The sequence below is a fragment of the Monopterus albus genome, unplaced genomic scaffold (assembly GCF_001952655.1).
Source record: "Monopterus albus unplaced genomic scaffold, M_albus_1.0 scaffold233.1, whole genome shotgun sequence".
Lineage (NCBI taxonomy): Eukaryota > Metazoa > Chordata > Actinopteri > Synbranchiformes > Synbranchidae > Monopterus > Monopterus albus.
Window position 1 is genome coordinate 202,910 of NW_018128113.1, and position 14,277 is coordinate 217,186.

The following is a 14,277-nucleotide window of genomic DNA, read 5'->3' on the forward strand; positions in this document are numbered from 1 at the left end:
CTTTCACCAGCCAAGAAGTTATACACCCTACTGCTGTTAAAGTTGCCCTACCTGACTCCCTTCATGTTGACCCTATTTTCCATGTTTCATAGATAAAGCCCATCTATTCAAGTCCCCTCTGTCCTCTGCCGGCTCCACCTCCACCTGCCCTGGAGGTGGACGGCGGTCCTGCCTACACTGTCCGTCAAATTCTGGATGTCCGCCTTAGGGGCTGGGGGTTCCAATACCGGGTGGACTGGGAAAGCTATGGTCCGGAGGAGAGTTTCTGGATTCCCCACTCCTTTATTCTTGACCCTGACCTCTTAACTGCTTTTTACAGGGCCCATCCAGACAAACCTGGGGGTCCCTGGTGATGCCCTCCTTCCATTGGCCCCTGCCTCCCTCCCTGGGATGGTGTTCTGTCTGTTTGGTATCCATCCTTGGGGGGGTCCTGTCAGGTTTGCTCGGCTGCACCTGCCTCTCACCTCCCTCTCTGTGTTCTTCTGTCCCTGATCACGTCACCTTGCACACCTGCCACTTGTTTCCTTGATTACACCAGCTGTAACATTTCACACTCCCTTGCCAGTTCGTTTGCTTGTTTCCAGGCCGACAACCCACAATACGTGTTATTTTCTATAGTGTTTTCTGTTTTGAGTTGTTTCTAGTCTTAGCCGTTTTTCTGGATTATTGTCTTGTCTTTCTCAGCATCCACACCACACTTTTCCAGTCCCTCCTGACCACCTCTCCTATGGATTACCGTCTCCGGACCATACGCCTCATTACTCTGCCAGTCCCACTAGTCAGGTTGATGCACAGTCATGTCCTACAAACTGCTCATCTCACCATTGTCTTCTCTGTCTTCTCAGCCATTGTTCATCTCCACCAGCCACTGTCAATGCAGCGGAGTCTGCTGGTGATGTCATAACTGTCTCTAGCACTTCACTGAATGCAGGGGGGTGCCTGGCGGTAAAGCATACTGTGGCGCAGCAGCGGCTGCTGGGCACCTAGCTTGGTGTTGGTGACCACCATGATTGCGCCAGTCCAACAGGGAAGGTTGGGGGTGCTGCCATCCCCACGACGTGTGCGTTTAAGTATCTTTGCTCTTTAGCCATTATGAAGGATTTGCTCTTTAGACTGCTGAAATAAAAGGGAGCCAATCACAGGTCACACCAGCATTTATGCCACCACAGCGGACCTGTTTGAGGACAGCCCATTACAGGGCACAGGGCGCGAAAGAATCTCTACAGGACTGTGCATGCGGGAGGGATGAACCCAATAGCGACAACTCTTAGAGGGCAAAGCCTATACTAAATAGAACTGGCTTTTAATTTTTCCAGCTTGGGTGTGAGAGACTCAGGGTGAGGCTTTCAAATAAGTTATAACTATGTTTAGGTCTAGGGTTGATTAATAGGCTTGAGTCGAAAATCACTGCCACGCCTCCACCTCGGCCTGTGCTTCAAGGGATGTGACAGTTACTGTGACCAGGTGGGGTGGATTCATTTAGATTGACATATTCTTCCTGCTGTAATCAGGTTTCAGTGCGACACAATAAATCAGTGTGATGTTCACTTATCAAATCATTCACTAACAGAGATTTAGATGAGAGAGATCTGATATTTAATAGTCCACATTTTATTGTTCTATTACTCTCCACTATAAGAGGAGTAGTCTTAATTTTAATTAGGTTCTTATGAATAACTCCTCTGGATATTTTTGATTTATATACAGTAATTTAGGTGGTCGGGGGTAGACACAGTCTCTATGGGGTACTGTCAGTTTTGGGTGGGTAGCAGCTGCAAAGACTCTGTGTCCTGGACTCAACTCTGGGTTGTCATAATTTAGGTTGTAAAACAAACTCGTCCAGATTTCTAGATAAGAGAACCGCACCACCCAAAGTGGGATGGATGCCATCTCTACTAATCAGACCAGGTTTTCCCCAAAATGTTTTCCAGTTGTCTATGAAGCCCACGTTATTTTCTGGGCACCACCTAGACAGCCAGCGGTTGAATGACGACATGCGGCTAAACATGTCATCACTGGTCACATTGGGTAGGGGTCCAGAGAAAACTACGGAGTCCGACATTGTTTTAGCGAAGTTACACACCGACTCAACATTAATTTTAGTGACCTCCGACTGGCGAAGTCGGGAGTCATTAGCGCCGACGTGAATAACAACCTTACTGTATTTACGCTTATCCTTAGTCAGCAGCTTCAAATAGGATTCAATGTCGCCCGCTCTGGCCCCAGGAAAAGCAGTTGATAGCAGTTTGGTAAAAACATTTAACTGAATGTGTCACACTGATAAATGTCTTGTACCAGCCACCCACTAGTCTTGTTCTTTACATCCACTAATTCATACATGAACTTTGTTGGAAAGACCTCACAGTCCCCGAAAAAACGCATTTGCTATGTTTAGCACTTTGAGTCTCGGAAGTACAGGTGAGCAAAGAGCTCTTGAAGGCAGCATAGCAGATTTCGGTATCCTAGCAACAATAGACGCTAGCGGCCAGCCTCATCTAGCGGGGAACGTAACATAGTTTTCTGACGTTTTATAACTTCTGCTGAGCGATTTTAGCCAAGGAGATGGACGTATCACTCGAGGCACAAACCAAACCGCTATCTACCCTATCGGCTTTCAGTTACATCCCAACCCGAAGAAATGAATCTAAAGAAAGTTCTTACTTTAACACAGAATCAAAGGTAAGAAGTTGGAAACTGCAACTTTGTCACCCGTGCAAAGCTAATCGTACTGCTAATGTAGCTACTTAGAAAGTTAAGCAACCTGAAAAGAATTGATTTTGATCTTGTGGCAATATGACAATAGAAAACATATTAAAGTGGCATTCCCGCTGGTCACAGAGTCTCCAAATAGCGTTAGTAGGCTAGATATTTGAAGAGTGCGTTGACTGCGGTCTAGGCAACAGAAGTCAAGGCTAATTTGATCATGCTAAACAGTTAGCCACCCTAGCTGTTAACCTGTTAACTAGCAAATCAGGAAATATTGTTGTAACATTTTAGATACAATTACGACCCCAGAATATACAGTAGCTAGAGGATATTTTAACTCATTAACACATTTTTCACTTCCCTTAGGGGTTTTCTGATGTTTTCCCTCACAGCAAACTAAATTGTTAGCCAAATGATTTGAAAATGAACATTTCTGAATGAAGGAACAAAAGGATTAACATCTAATTCATAAAATGAATATCTTTTAAATATAGAAAATAAAATCCTGAAGCCATAAAAGGAGCTATTGTCCCATAAAGATATTAACTAACATGAGCATCACTTGTACATTATTTTGAAATGATTAATAAAATACTACTGGTGACTGATGCACCAGCATGCTATTTGTTGTATTGTCACTGGAGATAGAGGACAGTCATACAATGTTAAACACTTGTTTACTTTGTCACTATTGGTAGGTCCCAGAAATGTCCATGTATGACCAGGTACACCACCAGGCTGAGGGTTATGACATGAGACTGCACAGGGAAGACAGAAAACACGATAAAGGAAGAGGACTAAACATAAACGAGGAGGTAGTGACCACCATGTTCATTCTTAAGCATCTAACTAACATTTAACTGTTTTAGCTATAGCTGATGACCAAAGATAAGTGTATTTAACCTGGCCTCAGTAAGGCCAGTGACCGAAACACTAGAGTGGAACTAAAGGACTGAGCTGACTTAATCAGGAATTTGTTATTTTGTCTGTTAAGTATTTATGAGCCACTTTTCAAAATCCTTTAGTGAACCAAAGTTTGCCTTGGACTTTATTTTGTTCCAGGGCTGTATTGTAATTTCTAAAAACAAAATCTGGATTTCAGTCATTGCTTAGGTCTATTATAAATCAACAAATGTAATGTTATTTGTTGAATTTTATGTATACTTTAGCAGGTTATACAAACCTCACAGGTTAAAAGATACAATATGTCAGTGAACTAGACTAGAAAAATAAATTAAATGACTAGCCATGCAGCTAGTACTTTTCATTACTTGTAGGTCCAACTGCAGCATCTCTGGTTCAAGATCTTTTTTTGAGGGAGACCTCTAACAACCTTTTTCATGTTACAGTTTCTCAAATGAGGACCCAAATGTAGATGAAGCTCAGAGACTAGAACAGCAGACAAGGCTTTAATGAGCAACAAATTAAGTAAGCAGGCAACAAAAACCATATTATGATAACAAAGGAAGGATAACTAACATTAAAACTCACATAATGAATACTAGATGAGAGCAATAAACAAACAAGCAAAAAAAAGCAAAAAAACAAAGAAGCTGTGACATGAAAGTACATGACAAACTAGAAGATAAGATACAACTAAATCAGTCAGTGAGCTGACCAAATTACAGCTAAGGGAAAACACAAGAGGAAAATATAGAAGAAAAGAAAAACAAAGAAAAGAAACTTAACCAGGTGCGAGGGGAAGCCAAAGTCCATAAACCAGAAATAAAACACAAGGGGTGAGATACCGAAAGGAAAACACAGGCAAGAACAGCACAGAGGACAGTACAGGACGAACCAGTAACAGAGTGAGGGAAGTGAGGTGAACAGGTGAAAGCGACTGTGAAGAATCAGTGGCAGTGTAAAATGTGGCTGGTGAGGAAGCAAGAGACAGGAAATAACTTCAAAATAAAAGCAAAAAAAAACAAAACAAACAACAACAGGAAGTTAAACCAAAACCATGACAGTTTCCATTGTTGATGAATCTACTGATTATTTTCTTGATTATTGAATGAATCTTTTTGTCTGTAAAATGACAGAAAATTGTCTAAATAAATAAATAATAATGCTTGCTATAATATCCTACAGCCCAAAATGATTCATTCAAATGTCTTGTCCAAAACCCAAAGATATAATAAACACAACAAACATAAACATCAAATTCTCTCATTTGAGAAGCTGGAACCAGAAAAAATGACAAATATTTATTTATTACACACCATTGAATCAGCTGTACTACTAACTGTACTACTAACAAGGTGAAAATGACTACATTACTTTTATCATAGTTTTTCTTTTAATGGAGTTAGAAACAATGTTCCAGACTCAGAAAGGTGATTATATTATGCTTTTACATTCTACATTAAAATGTATAGCACACATGAGTAACACAAGTGACACAAAGAACCTTGCATAGTTGTTTTATGGTACGGTGTAAAGCAAAATTAACATAATGAGTAGTTAAACTAATGCATTACACTTAATTTTTCCAGTAATGATGTCAGTGGACATCACCTCAGCACTAACCACCTCCACACTTGGCACACAAACCTGGACATTATAATCATATAGTCACCAGAAGAAGGTCCTGCTTATTCTTTCAGACTTTTCAAGCTTCAGATGATATTTGCAGTAATGATTTTGGAGCGCTTCATAGAAGGAAGTGACAGGATATTCCATAAAAGCTTACATTTATAAACGCTCCATATTTATTATTGTTAACACTTTTATCATGTCAGTTTTATAGGTCCTTTTGAAGCCATTTTATCTCCACAGAGTAATTATTCATGTCAAGAAAACTAGCTCGCAGTGAGTTTCTGGGTCACTGAGAGCAGAGTGTGTGGGGAACAAAGCAGACATACACACACACACACACACACACTGCTGGGTTTGTAATTACAGTGAGTTGAGTGGTTGGTTGTCAGTGCTGGTGACAGCTTATATAAAATATTAAGAGAATAATGCAGGTGTGTTGTTTTTGTTACTGTTCCTGATGATGAAAGCTGATGAAAATATAAACCCTCCGGTAACTCTGTCACAGCCGGAAACAGGGACACAGTTAGACACACTGCTGCCCTAAATAAAATGGAGCAACATATGTTCTTCGGTTTTTCTAAATATAACATTAGAGTGTAGCTAATAGTTCCATTCATTAGGACTGATTTCTGGCAGTACTGTGTGCTCTAAAAAACTTAAGGCACAGAGGGGAGACCAACAATCATCTTTTCATCTCAGCTCTAGCAAAGTACAAGTACCTTTGCTTCAACTGCAGTGATTGTATCTTCTTATTTTTGGTAAGGTATCAAACATTATACCCATAGCAGTGCACTGGAACAGTAGTAGGTTCAGTGCAGTAATAGAATATAACACCTGAAAACATTCACAGGGCGGATTTTGGGGCTAAAGGTGGCTCAGTGAATCAGAATGGCACTAGTAAACAGCTACTTCTTAGTACAGACAACAAAACTACCTGATACATGCCGTGTGGCATGGCCATATCAAATGATATCCAAAACAAACTGAAAATGACTCAAAAGTCATTTTGTGCTTATAATACTGAATTTTGAGTTGTTTAATGTATACATTGCTATACGTTAAATTAAACATTTTATCAGTGTTGGTGGTTGGTCCTTGTTACTCCTTGTTGTACTGTTCATTCCCAGGAGAAGTCCAGACCTGTGCCAGTGCTGTCCTCTTCAGAATACGGGCGCCGACCTGTTCCTGTTCTCTATCAGACAAACCGACAGTATGCACGTGTGGCTTGCATAAAAGCGGAATTTTTCATGAAAAATGGGATCATCTGGAATGTGGCTGAAGGCTACGGATCAGTGGCTCCTATTTAAAAGTATGCGATCAAAGTGTTGGTTTGAATGATAAATGAAGCTTTGAATGATAAACCAGTGTTGTAGAGTGTACATTTCAGTGTACTTCACTTAATGGATCCACAGTAACATTTAAACCATAATATAATCAGATGACATTTATATGTTTCTGTAATATGAACAGGTAATTATCAAGACTAATAGGTGTCTTTAGTGGAACAGTGTGTGTCTAAATGCTTAAAGACCAAACTGGATTATATGGAGACAGTGGCATTTTGTAGGACACTTAAACTACATTTTCTAAGCTGAAGTCACTCCATCAGTATAAATGCCATTTAAAGATTCAGTTGGTACAGACAGTCTATGAATCAAAAGAGATCTTCCAAGTATTGCAGCTGAATATTGCACATGATATCAAATCTCAGAGTGTTAGTGTTCAGGTTTTTGTCCTCGGTGTATCAGTTGTTTTCATTAAGAAACTGAATGTCCTGGGTGACAGGAATAATATCAATTCTTCAAATGATTTCTTACTGAGTAAACCTGCCTCAAGTACTGTAGGAATGCTCTGCTTGGTGTTAGAACTGTGGTGTTTATTTAAGAGGATTAGGAGCTAATACACAATGTGGTGATTTAGAAGTATGAAGAGAAAAATAGAGTGAAGTAAAGGTGTTGTAATACAGATTAGTACTGGGTAAATAACACCTTTGCAAAGCAATGGTTTCACACCCAAATCAGGAGATTCATCCTTACAGATTCCTGCAAAGTCCTCCAGAAAATTCTTACATCAACTGCACAGTCTTTATGACATCATATGTATATTGACAAAAGAATTATGTCTATTCTTCATGAAACATTGTGCACATTCTTTTCTTCAGATCACTGCAAAAACTGATCAAGTTTTAAGTATTTGTGCAAAGTATTAACACTAAGAATTGGTATTTGTAAGCCATTACTTTATATTTAAAAGAATAGATATTTTGGGAAACATCTATTATTCACTCACTGCACAGAGTGAGGTAAGAAGATGGATACAACAGAGATGAAGCTACAGCAGCCACTTGGCTCAGCACAAAGGCTGGAGATATGGGGAAACAGCTAACCTGTCTCAGCACAGTAACAAGTAACCGCCTACCAGCGCCTCTGAAGCACACTAATTAACATGCTATATCTTGTTTTATCTGTAATTTGCAGTTTTAAGTTGGCTGTTTCCCAGTTTCCAGTCTTTGTGCTCAGCTACACCAAATGCCTGCAGCTTTTATGTTTAACAGGAAAGTTCAAGAGTGCAATCAGTATTCTCATCAAACTCACCACCAGAATGTGTATTTCACAAATTGGTGAAATACTGCTTTAAGTCTGTGCAAATTCTCAGTCATACAGGTCATTGTAAACCGAAAAATCAACTGGACTTAGATGGAACTAATGAAGCCTCTTGGATGAGAGGTGAAACGTCTTCGATCTAGAAATCTAAGTCCAGTTGATTTTTTCTAAGGTATTTTCGGAATACTGCTATAAAAAATACACTGTCTACACTGGTACTAAACCTACTATAAAATGGAGACATGTACTGCATTCTGGCCTTTTAGATAACTACAATTAAAAAACAAAACAAAAGAGTGCCATTATTGTCTGTGATCATTCAAACTTATGATTTTCCAAGCTTTTGACTCTTGTTTGAGCACATCATGTGACTGTTATACAGTACATCTTTCATGGTGCACTTGTGTTTAAGCACTAAAGCAAAGACACAAAGGCAGAGGAGTTAATATACAAATGTTTAATGAATAACAAAAGGATGGCAGTGAACATTTACACATGTTGCTGTTAGTGTGGTTTCCGTGGACTATAAAAAAAAAGAAACCTCTGCTGTCCTCTGGAATTCTGTGTACTCTTCAGTGAGATACAACTGCAGATATAAAGCTATAAATACAAGTAACAGGTTTTGGCAAACTACCCCATCACAATGGCAATTTGTTGGCATCAGCTGCTCTATATGACAATAAACTACTGAGCATCCATTTGGAATAAAGTGGAACAAACTGGCTCACACTGCCAACCAGGCAGATAAAAAAAACACACACACAGCAGACAGCTCAGTTTGCTCATGTAGAAGGCTCTAAGCACTGCAATGCTGGCATGGGTAATTAGCTCCACACCACTACTATTATACAGACGGTGAATGTGTTCCTTGAGAGCTGCACTAATTTAGTACCTCTCTTTAGTCAGGCATTGCTTTAGACAGTGAGGAGGCTCCTCGGAGCGAAGACCATGTTACACTTGAGATGTGAAAACATCAGAAGTGCAGCATTAAAGGACTGTGGCAATGCAGCTCCTTCCTGCTCTACATTGTGTTGCTAAGGACAGAAGTGTTTCTCGACATTTGTCTATGCATTGAACTGCTGGCTGCTAGTAATGGGTTTTAGTTATGGAGCATAACAAATCACTTCTATGGCCACTTATGTGTTTTTGTTTTCTCAAGTCTACTTGTTAAGTTAGTGTGTGGTACTCAAGGCATCACAGTCCCTTGTGACAGAGATCGGGACATCTCTGTGTGAACAAAGTAGGTCTTCAGCTCTCCTTTTCCCTTCACATTGATAATTCCACGACATGAACACATGTACCCTAGTGTTGATAAGATATGACTCGTCTCCTCTGTTACCTGTATGGGCAGAAAGACATGTGACTAGAAGAGGTTTACTCCCACAATGGAAGGCATGCACCTGTACTTTGTAAGACATCTCACCTGTATTTTGCCCAGCACCCCAGTGGTCTCCATCCTACTGGCCACATTCACACTGTTTCCCCAGATGTCATACTGAGGTTTGTGGGCGCCAATAACCCCTGCAATCACTGGCCCATGATTTATCCCTAGCATGAAATACCAAATCACAAATTACTTGACTAATTCTCCTAAAATAAACTCTACAAAAGATCAATTCTGTTCATAAATGTAAAGAAAAAGTGAAAATGAAAAAAATGTTCTTACCAATTCTGAGTTTGAAGTCATTGAAGGAGTGTTTGTTTATGACATCCAGCTTTCCAACAAGAGCAAAAGCAAACTCCACCATTGTGCCTATATGCATGTATTGTCTGTCATGTTCCTGGGGAGATTAAAAAAGATGCTAATAACATCAAAATGTCATCCTCAAATTATTATAATCATTTGCAATGTAAATGGTGTAAACAGATTTGCAGCTATGCATGCAATGAAAAGAACATCCCTTTTTCCCCATTTTGAGATGTAGCTGCACAGTGCAAATATGCTAAGCCCCTACCTGGATCAGACATTTTCTAATCATAATTCAGCAACCCTGGTAGGCATGGCAGGCCTGTCAAACTTTGGGTTTCTGGACATGATGAAGTGATGAGTGAGCAGGACTGAAAAGAGCACCACTCAGCATTTACATAGTTTGAAGGGTGGTGTATTTTTTTATTGCCTTTCCAAAATCAAAGAAAAAAAATTGATAAGAAATGGATTAAACAGTATTTTTACTTGCTCTAGCGCAAGCTAGTGTTAGCATGCCTGGATACACTATAGTATGTAGTACCTTCAAGCCAAAAGAGTTGTCAGGTCCGCTTGGCGAGACCTGCCTCTCTTCCGCCTTTCTCTCCTCTGTTCTCTCGACCTGCGGGCTCTGCACCTCAGCTGTGTTGCACTCGTAATTAGCGACTCGTTTGTCGGTGCACACAGTTGGGGTGCATCCTGATGATTACCTGTCCTCCTTACTTATACCTCTGGCAGACGCTCCGTTGTCGCCGGAGCATTAAGTTAACATACATAATTTGCATACCCCGTAACTGACCTATAGGCGTGGTATGTGGCACGTCTTTAGACGTCCACACTGACAGTTCCTGTGCTGTGGATTTCTTTTTCGTTCACCAGTCCTCTGGTTCATTTGTTTTTTCACCTGTCCATCTTCATCCTCACTCTCCTGTTTTTTGCCGTTAGCCTGTCTTCTCCCCTGGTCGTCCTGTTGTCCTTAGCCATATTTGCTCAGCCCTGGTTGTATGTGTTCCTCAACTCTGTTCCTTTTTGTGATGCGCACCATTAAACCTCCTTTTTTACTAGCACCTAGGTCAGCACTCTTGTGTCCTACCTCAGTTCTCCCTCACCCTCCTGGTGAGGGGGACTAAACCATAACAAAAGCAGTTATCAACAATTAACTAGCTTGTATAGCTAATTAATCTGTCTGTGATTTCATTCAGCAAAATCAGCAGCTAGAATGAGAAGCCAGACGCATCTGTCTAAAATCAACAACCCTCTGTCTCAAACATTACTATAAATTTCCAAATGATAATTCTGTCTGCCATTGTAAACAGTGATGTGTGCTGCATGAAAGGCACAACAACAAGGAGGTGGGGTGGGGTGGGGTGTGGGGCTTAGTGAATGCTTAATTAAACAGATTTCCTTTACAAAACAATGTGCTTCCACATTTGTGCGTGGTGATCTCATTTGCTTCTAGTGACTACACTGATGCATTCAAGTGAGTGTAGTAATGAGTCACTGATGCTTGAATGTTGCACTATGCGTAGCACATTTTAAGGAGCAACCCAAACAAAGCTTCTACATGTATCTGGACAGCAACAAATATGTTGATACTTAAGTATTCTGTTTTGTGACTACAAATGAAAAATGTTTAGTGAATGAGAGTCCAGGCGGCACTCTGAAATAAGTTCACCATGTGCAAATAATTCTCTTGCCCTTTGTCTTCTACATTTTGGGCTTTAACCTCAACTATGCCACTGTGGATCTGATGTGGAGGAAACATTAAACACTGTCTGCGTGTATAAGAAAGAGAAAATGAGTGCATGTGCTTGCCTGTGCAGACTCTGGTCCCGGTGTCACATTTAGCCCAGTTGCAGCCATGTAGGTGCTACCAATGGTCTTTATCTTCTCCACTCCGCTGAACTTAAGTTTGGACAGCAGCTGGAGACACATGAGGAGTACAGTGCATAATTTAGCATGAACAGGAGCAGAAAATAACACCAACACTGGCAGCCCAAATACTGGTACATTTTGTGCTTCTCCTGTTAGTGCGATTTCTTCTCAAAAAGGCAGTAAGCAATGTTTTTTCACATTGTCAGTCAGCCAGAATTATCAAAAGGAGAGGGGGGTTTACCTCATCAAAGTCTGCAATGATCTCATTGAGAAGACGGAGGCACTCCAGTCCTTCCTTATTGACATCAGACTCGGTGTAAAACTCTTTGAAGTCTGGGATGGAGGCAAACATCACACACACCGAGTCGTATGACTGATGATAAAGATCCTGAAAACAAGCAAGCAAAGGATAACGGCTGGATGTGTTGTATTGATCAATCGCCAGTGAAGGAGAGTTGAAGACTAATGATTTCAGTGAGTCACCAAGACAGAAAGAAGATCTATGAACTGAATACTTCACGCTGAACAATGACGCTGACACGTAAAATAAATAAGATAAAATTTATCATCTCTGTGGGGACACTGGACCAGCGCTGCAGTAAAATAGTAACAGCATTCATCACAGGACAGACAGAAGTAAGAATAGAGCAAATGAGGGCACAGAGTCTGTTCAAGAATGTACAGCACTGGAGTGAATTCAGGAGAAATATAGGTATGGAAAGTATGTTAGGCTGCATCAGTCACAGCACATACAGTGTGCAAGAACACCATGCAACAACAGTAGAGCAAGAAGAGTCAATGAAAATGTATTTATTAAATTATACTATACAATAAAATGATGAATGCACTGTATAACAGTGCAGGAAATACGACAATATGCTGACAAAAGATGTGAATTAACAGCACATACATTAGATTTAATTATTCATATTTAAAAGTATAGTATGACATTTGGGAAAATGTAACCATTCTGTTACTTAACATAGAGCTACATGAGAGGGTCAATACCACTCAGGTGTGAACATAAATATGAAGCTATACCACCAGCAGCCAGTTAGCATAGCTCAGGAAAAAGACTGGAAATGGTGAAAAGACATGAGGCAAAGATACTGTAGCACATGATGTGAAAGAGAAAGATGTGTCCAAACTCATTCTCTTCTTCTGGTAGTCAAATGGGAACACATATTCTTAGACACATAAGAGATACAAAGTGTAAACTAGCAGCACTCAGAGAGTGCAGACCTCCACCAAAGAGCAACCCAGTTTCCTCATAGTGCCATAACAGCAATATTCCCATGATAGTTTGACCCTCATAATATGATTGCTTGACCATGAAAACCTACTGCTGGCATTTGGAATGGCACTTATATCATTATTAGCTTGGAGGTTGTTCAAGAAAAACATCTCCAAAAGAAATTTTTTAAACTGGGATTGCCTGACCGTGTATTCTTAATCTAATTCTCAATCTGGTTACTATGTCACCTGAAAAAATATCAACACATAATAAAATGGCATATCAGTCTTATGGATGAAAATGTTGACAGCATTAATCCTGGTTCAAAATCTCCACCATCAGGCTCTCGCTGGATAGAATAACCTCTTTCCCCCAACATGTATGTGCTTGGAGCACTTAGCAGTGCAGCCACATCACTTTGGGGCTCACATACAGTCAACAGCCTTTTCAGTACTTGCAATGGTCAAGAATCTTTTAAACAGTCCTGCATCCAAATTCCAATACAGATCAGCACCAAAATCTAGTCAATTGTTCTGTGGGCCATACCCTACCCCTACAAAAATGTCATCAAAATCTGTTCATTACCTTTTGAATTAGGCTGTTAACAAGCAAACACCAAACAACAAATGCCAGCAAAAACACAACCCCCACTCTTGGCTGAGGTAATTATGAGGGTTAAAGGTGGGTGGCAGATTTTATCAGAGCCAAGCTAACAGTTTCCCCATTTCCAGTACTTATGCTAAGCTAAGCTAACCAGCTTCAGGCTCCAACTACATATTTAACATACAGTACATACATTATGAGCTTCATGAAAGTGTATTTCCCAAAGTTTAAAACTATTCTTTTAACCTCTACATATTAAAAATAACCCTGAAATATAAGTACCACCACTCAAAATATATAGTGTAAAACTGTCATCTTCTCTTGGGAATTCACCTCATTTTTCCAGTTGCGTCCCAGGAAGTGTTCGGCGACGTGGGCCGGTAAAACATTCTCCAGCAGAACCCGGTTGAGGTTCTCCATGGTTTCGATCTCCTCACACTCTCTCTTGAACTTGTCCCTCCACAGGAAGTCCAACCTACAGTAATATTCATTCTGTTACAGGAGGACACAGAGTAAAGAGACACCTGTGTCATTCACACACAGCACTCTGTTCCGAAGCCACAGGCCACAGAAGAAACCAAAGTCAAAGAAACTACTACTGCTGAAAGGACAGTCATTCTATTCTATTTCGTATAGGCTTTACCCTCTAAGAGTTGTTGCTATTGGGTTTAACCCTCACGCATGTGCAGTCCTGAAGAGATTTCTTTCACACCCTGTGCCCTGCATTGGGCTGTCCCCAATCAGGTCCGCTGTGGTGGCATAAATGCCAATGTGACCTGAGATCAGCTCCCTCTTTTTCTTCAGTAGTCTACAAGAGCAATTCCTGAATATGTTTAAAAAGAAAAGAACATCGAATGCTGGACTCCAGAGCCACACTGCTATCACTGTGTGCCCAGGTTGTGACTTGAGCTTCATCATGCCCAGCAACCTATACCCCCACTGTGAGGCCTGCCTCGGCACAGAGCACGCCGAGCTGGCTCTTTTCCCCCAGGCAGCTTGCCACTTCTGTGCTTGCTTGCCCACGGCAGAGAAGCTGC

General features: G+C 40.6%; 2 protein-coding genes across 4 annotated transcripts in view; one reads left to right on the forward strand and one right to left on the reverse strand.

Moving 5' to 3' along the window:
* The first annotated feature begins 2,459 nt into the window (after positions 1–2,459).
* Positions 2,460–6,602, forward strand: cfap90 (cilia and flagella associated protein 90). The gene is made up of 3 exons (XM_020620145.1): positions 2,460–2,679; positions 3,405–3,521; positions 6,369–6,602. Exons 1-3 carry the CDS (start codon positions 2,563–2,565, stop codon positions 6,546–6,548), a joined length of 414 nt encoding a protein of 137 aa, XP_020475801.1. The 5' UTR covers positions 2,460–2,562; the 3' UTR covers positions 6,549–6,602.
* Positions 6,603–8,313: 1,711 nt separating this feature from the next.
* Positions 8,314–14,277, reverse strand: part of adcy2b (adenylate cyclase 2b (brain)) — a 67,704-nt gene continuing 61,740 nt past the window's right edge. For 2 of the 3 annotated variants that reach the window (XM_020620153.1, XM_020620152.1), the window contains 6 exons: positions 13,574–13,732; positions 11,645–11,791; positions 11,344–11,451; positions 9,511–9,625; positions 9,268–9,392; positions 8,314–9,183 (listed from right to left, as the gene is read on the reverse strand). In XM_020620153.1, coding sequence (XP_020475809.1) covers positions 9,031–9,183; positions 9,268–9,392; positions 9,511–9,625; positions 11,344–11,451; positions 11,645–11,791; positions 13,574–13,732 — 807 coding nt within the window. In that variant the 3' untranslated portion in view covers positions 8,314–9,030. The remainder of the gene's footprint in view (positions 9,184–9,267; positions 9,393–9,510; positions 9,626–11,343; positions 11,452–11,644; positions 11,792–13,573; positions 13,733–14,277) is intronic. The other variant, XM_020620154.1, reaches the window with a different exon arrangement.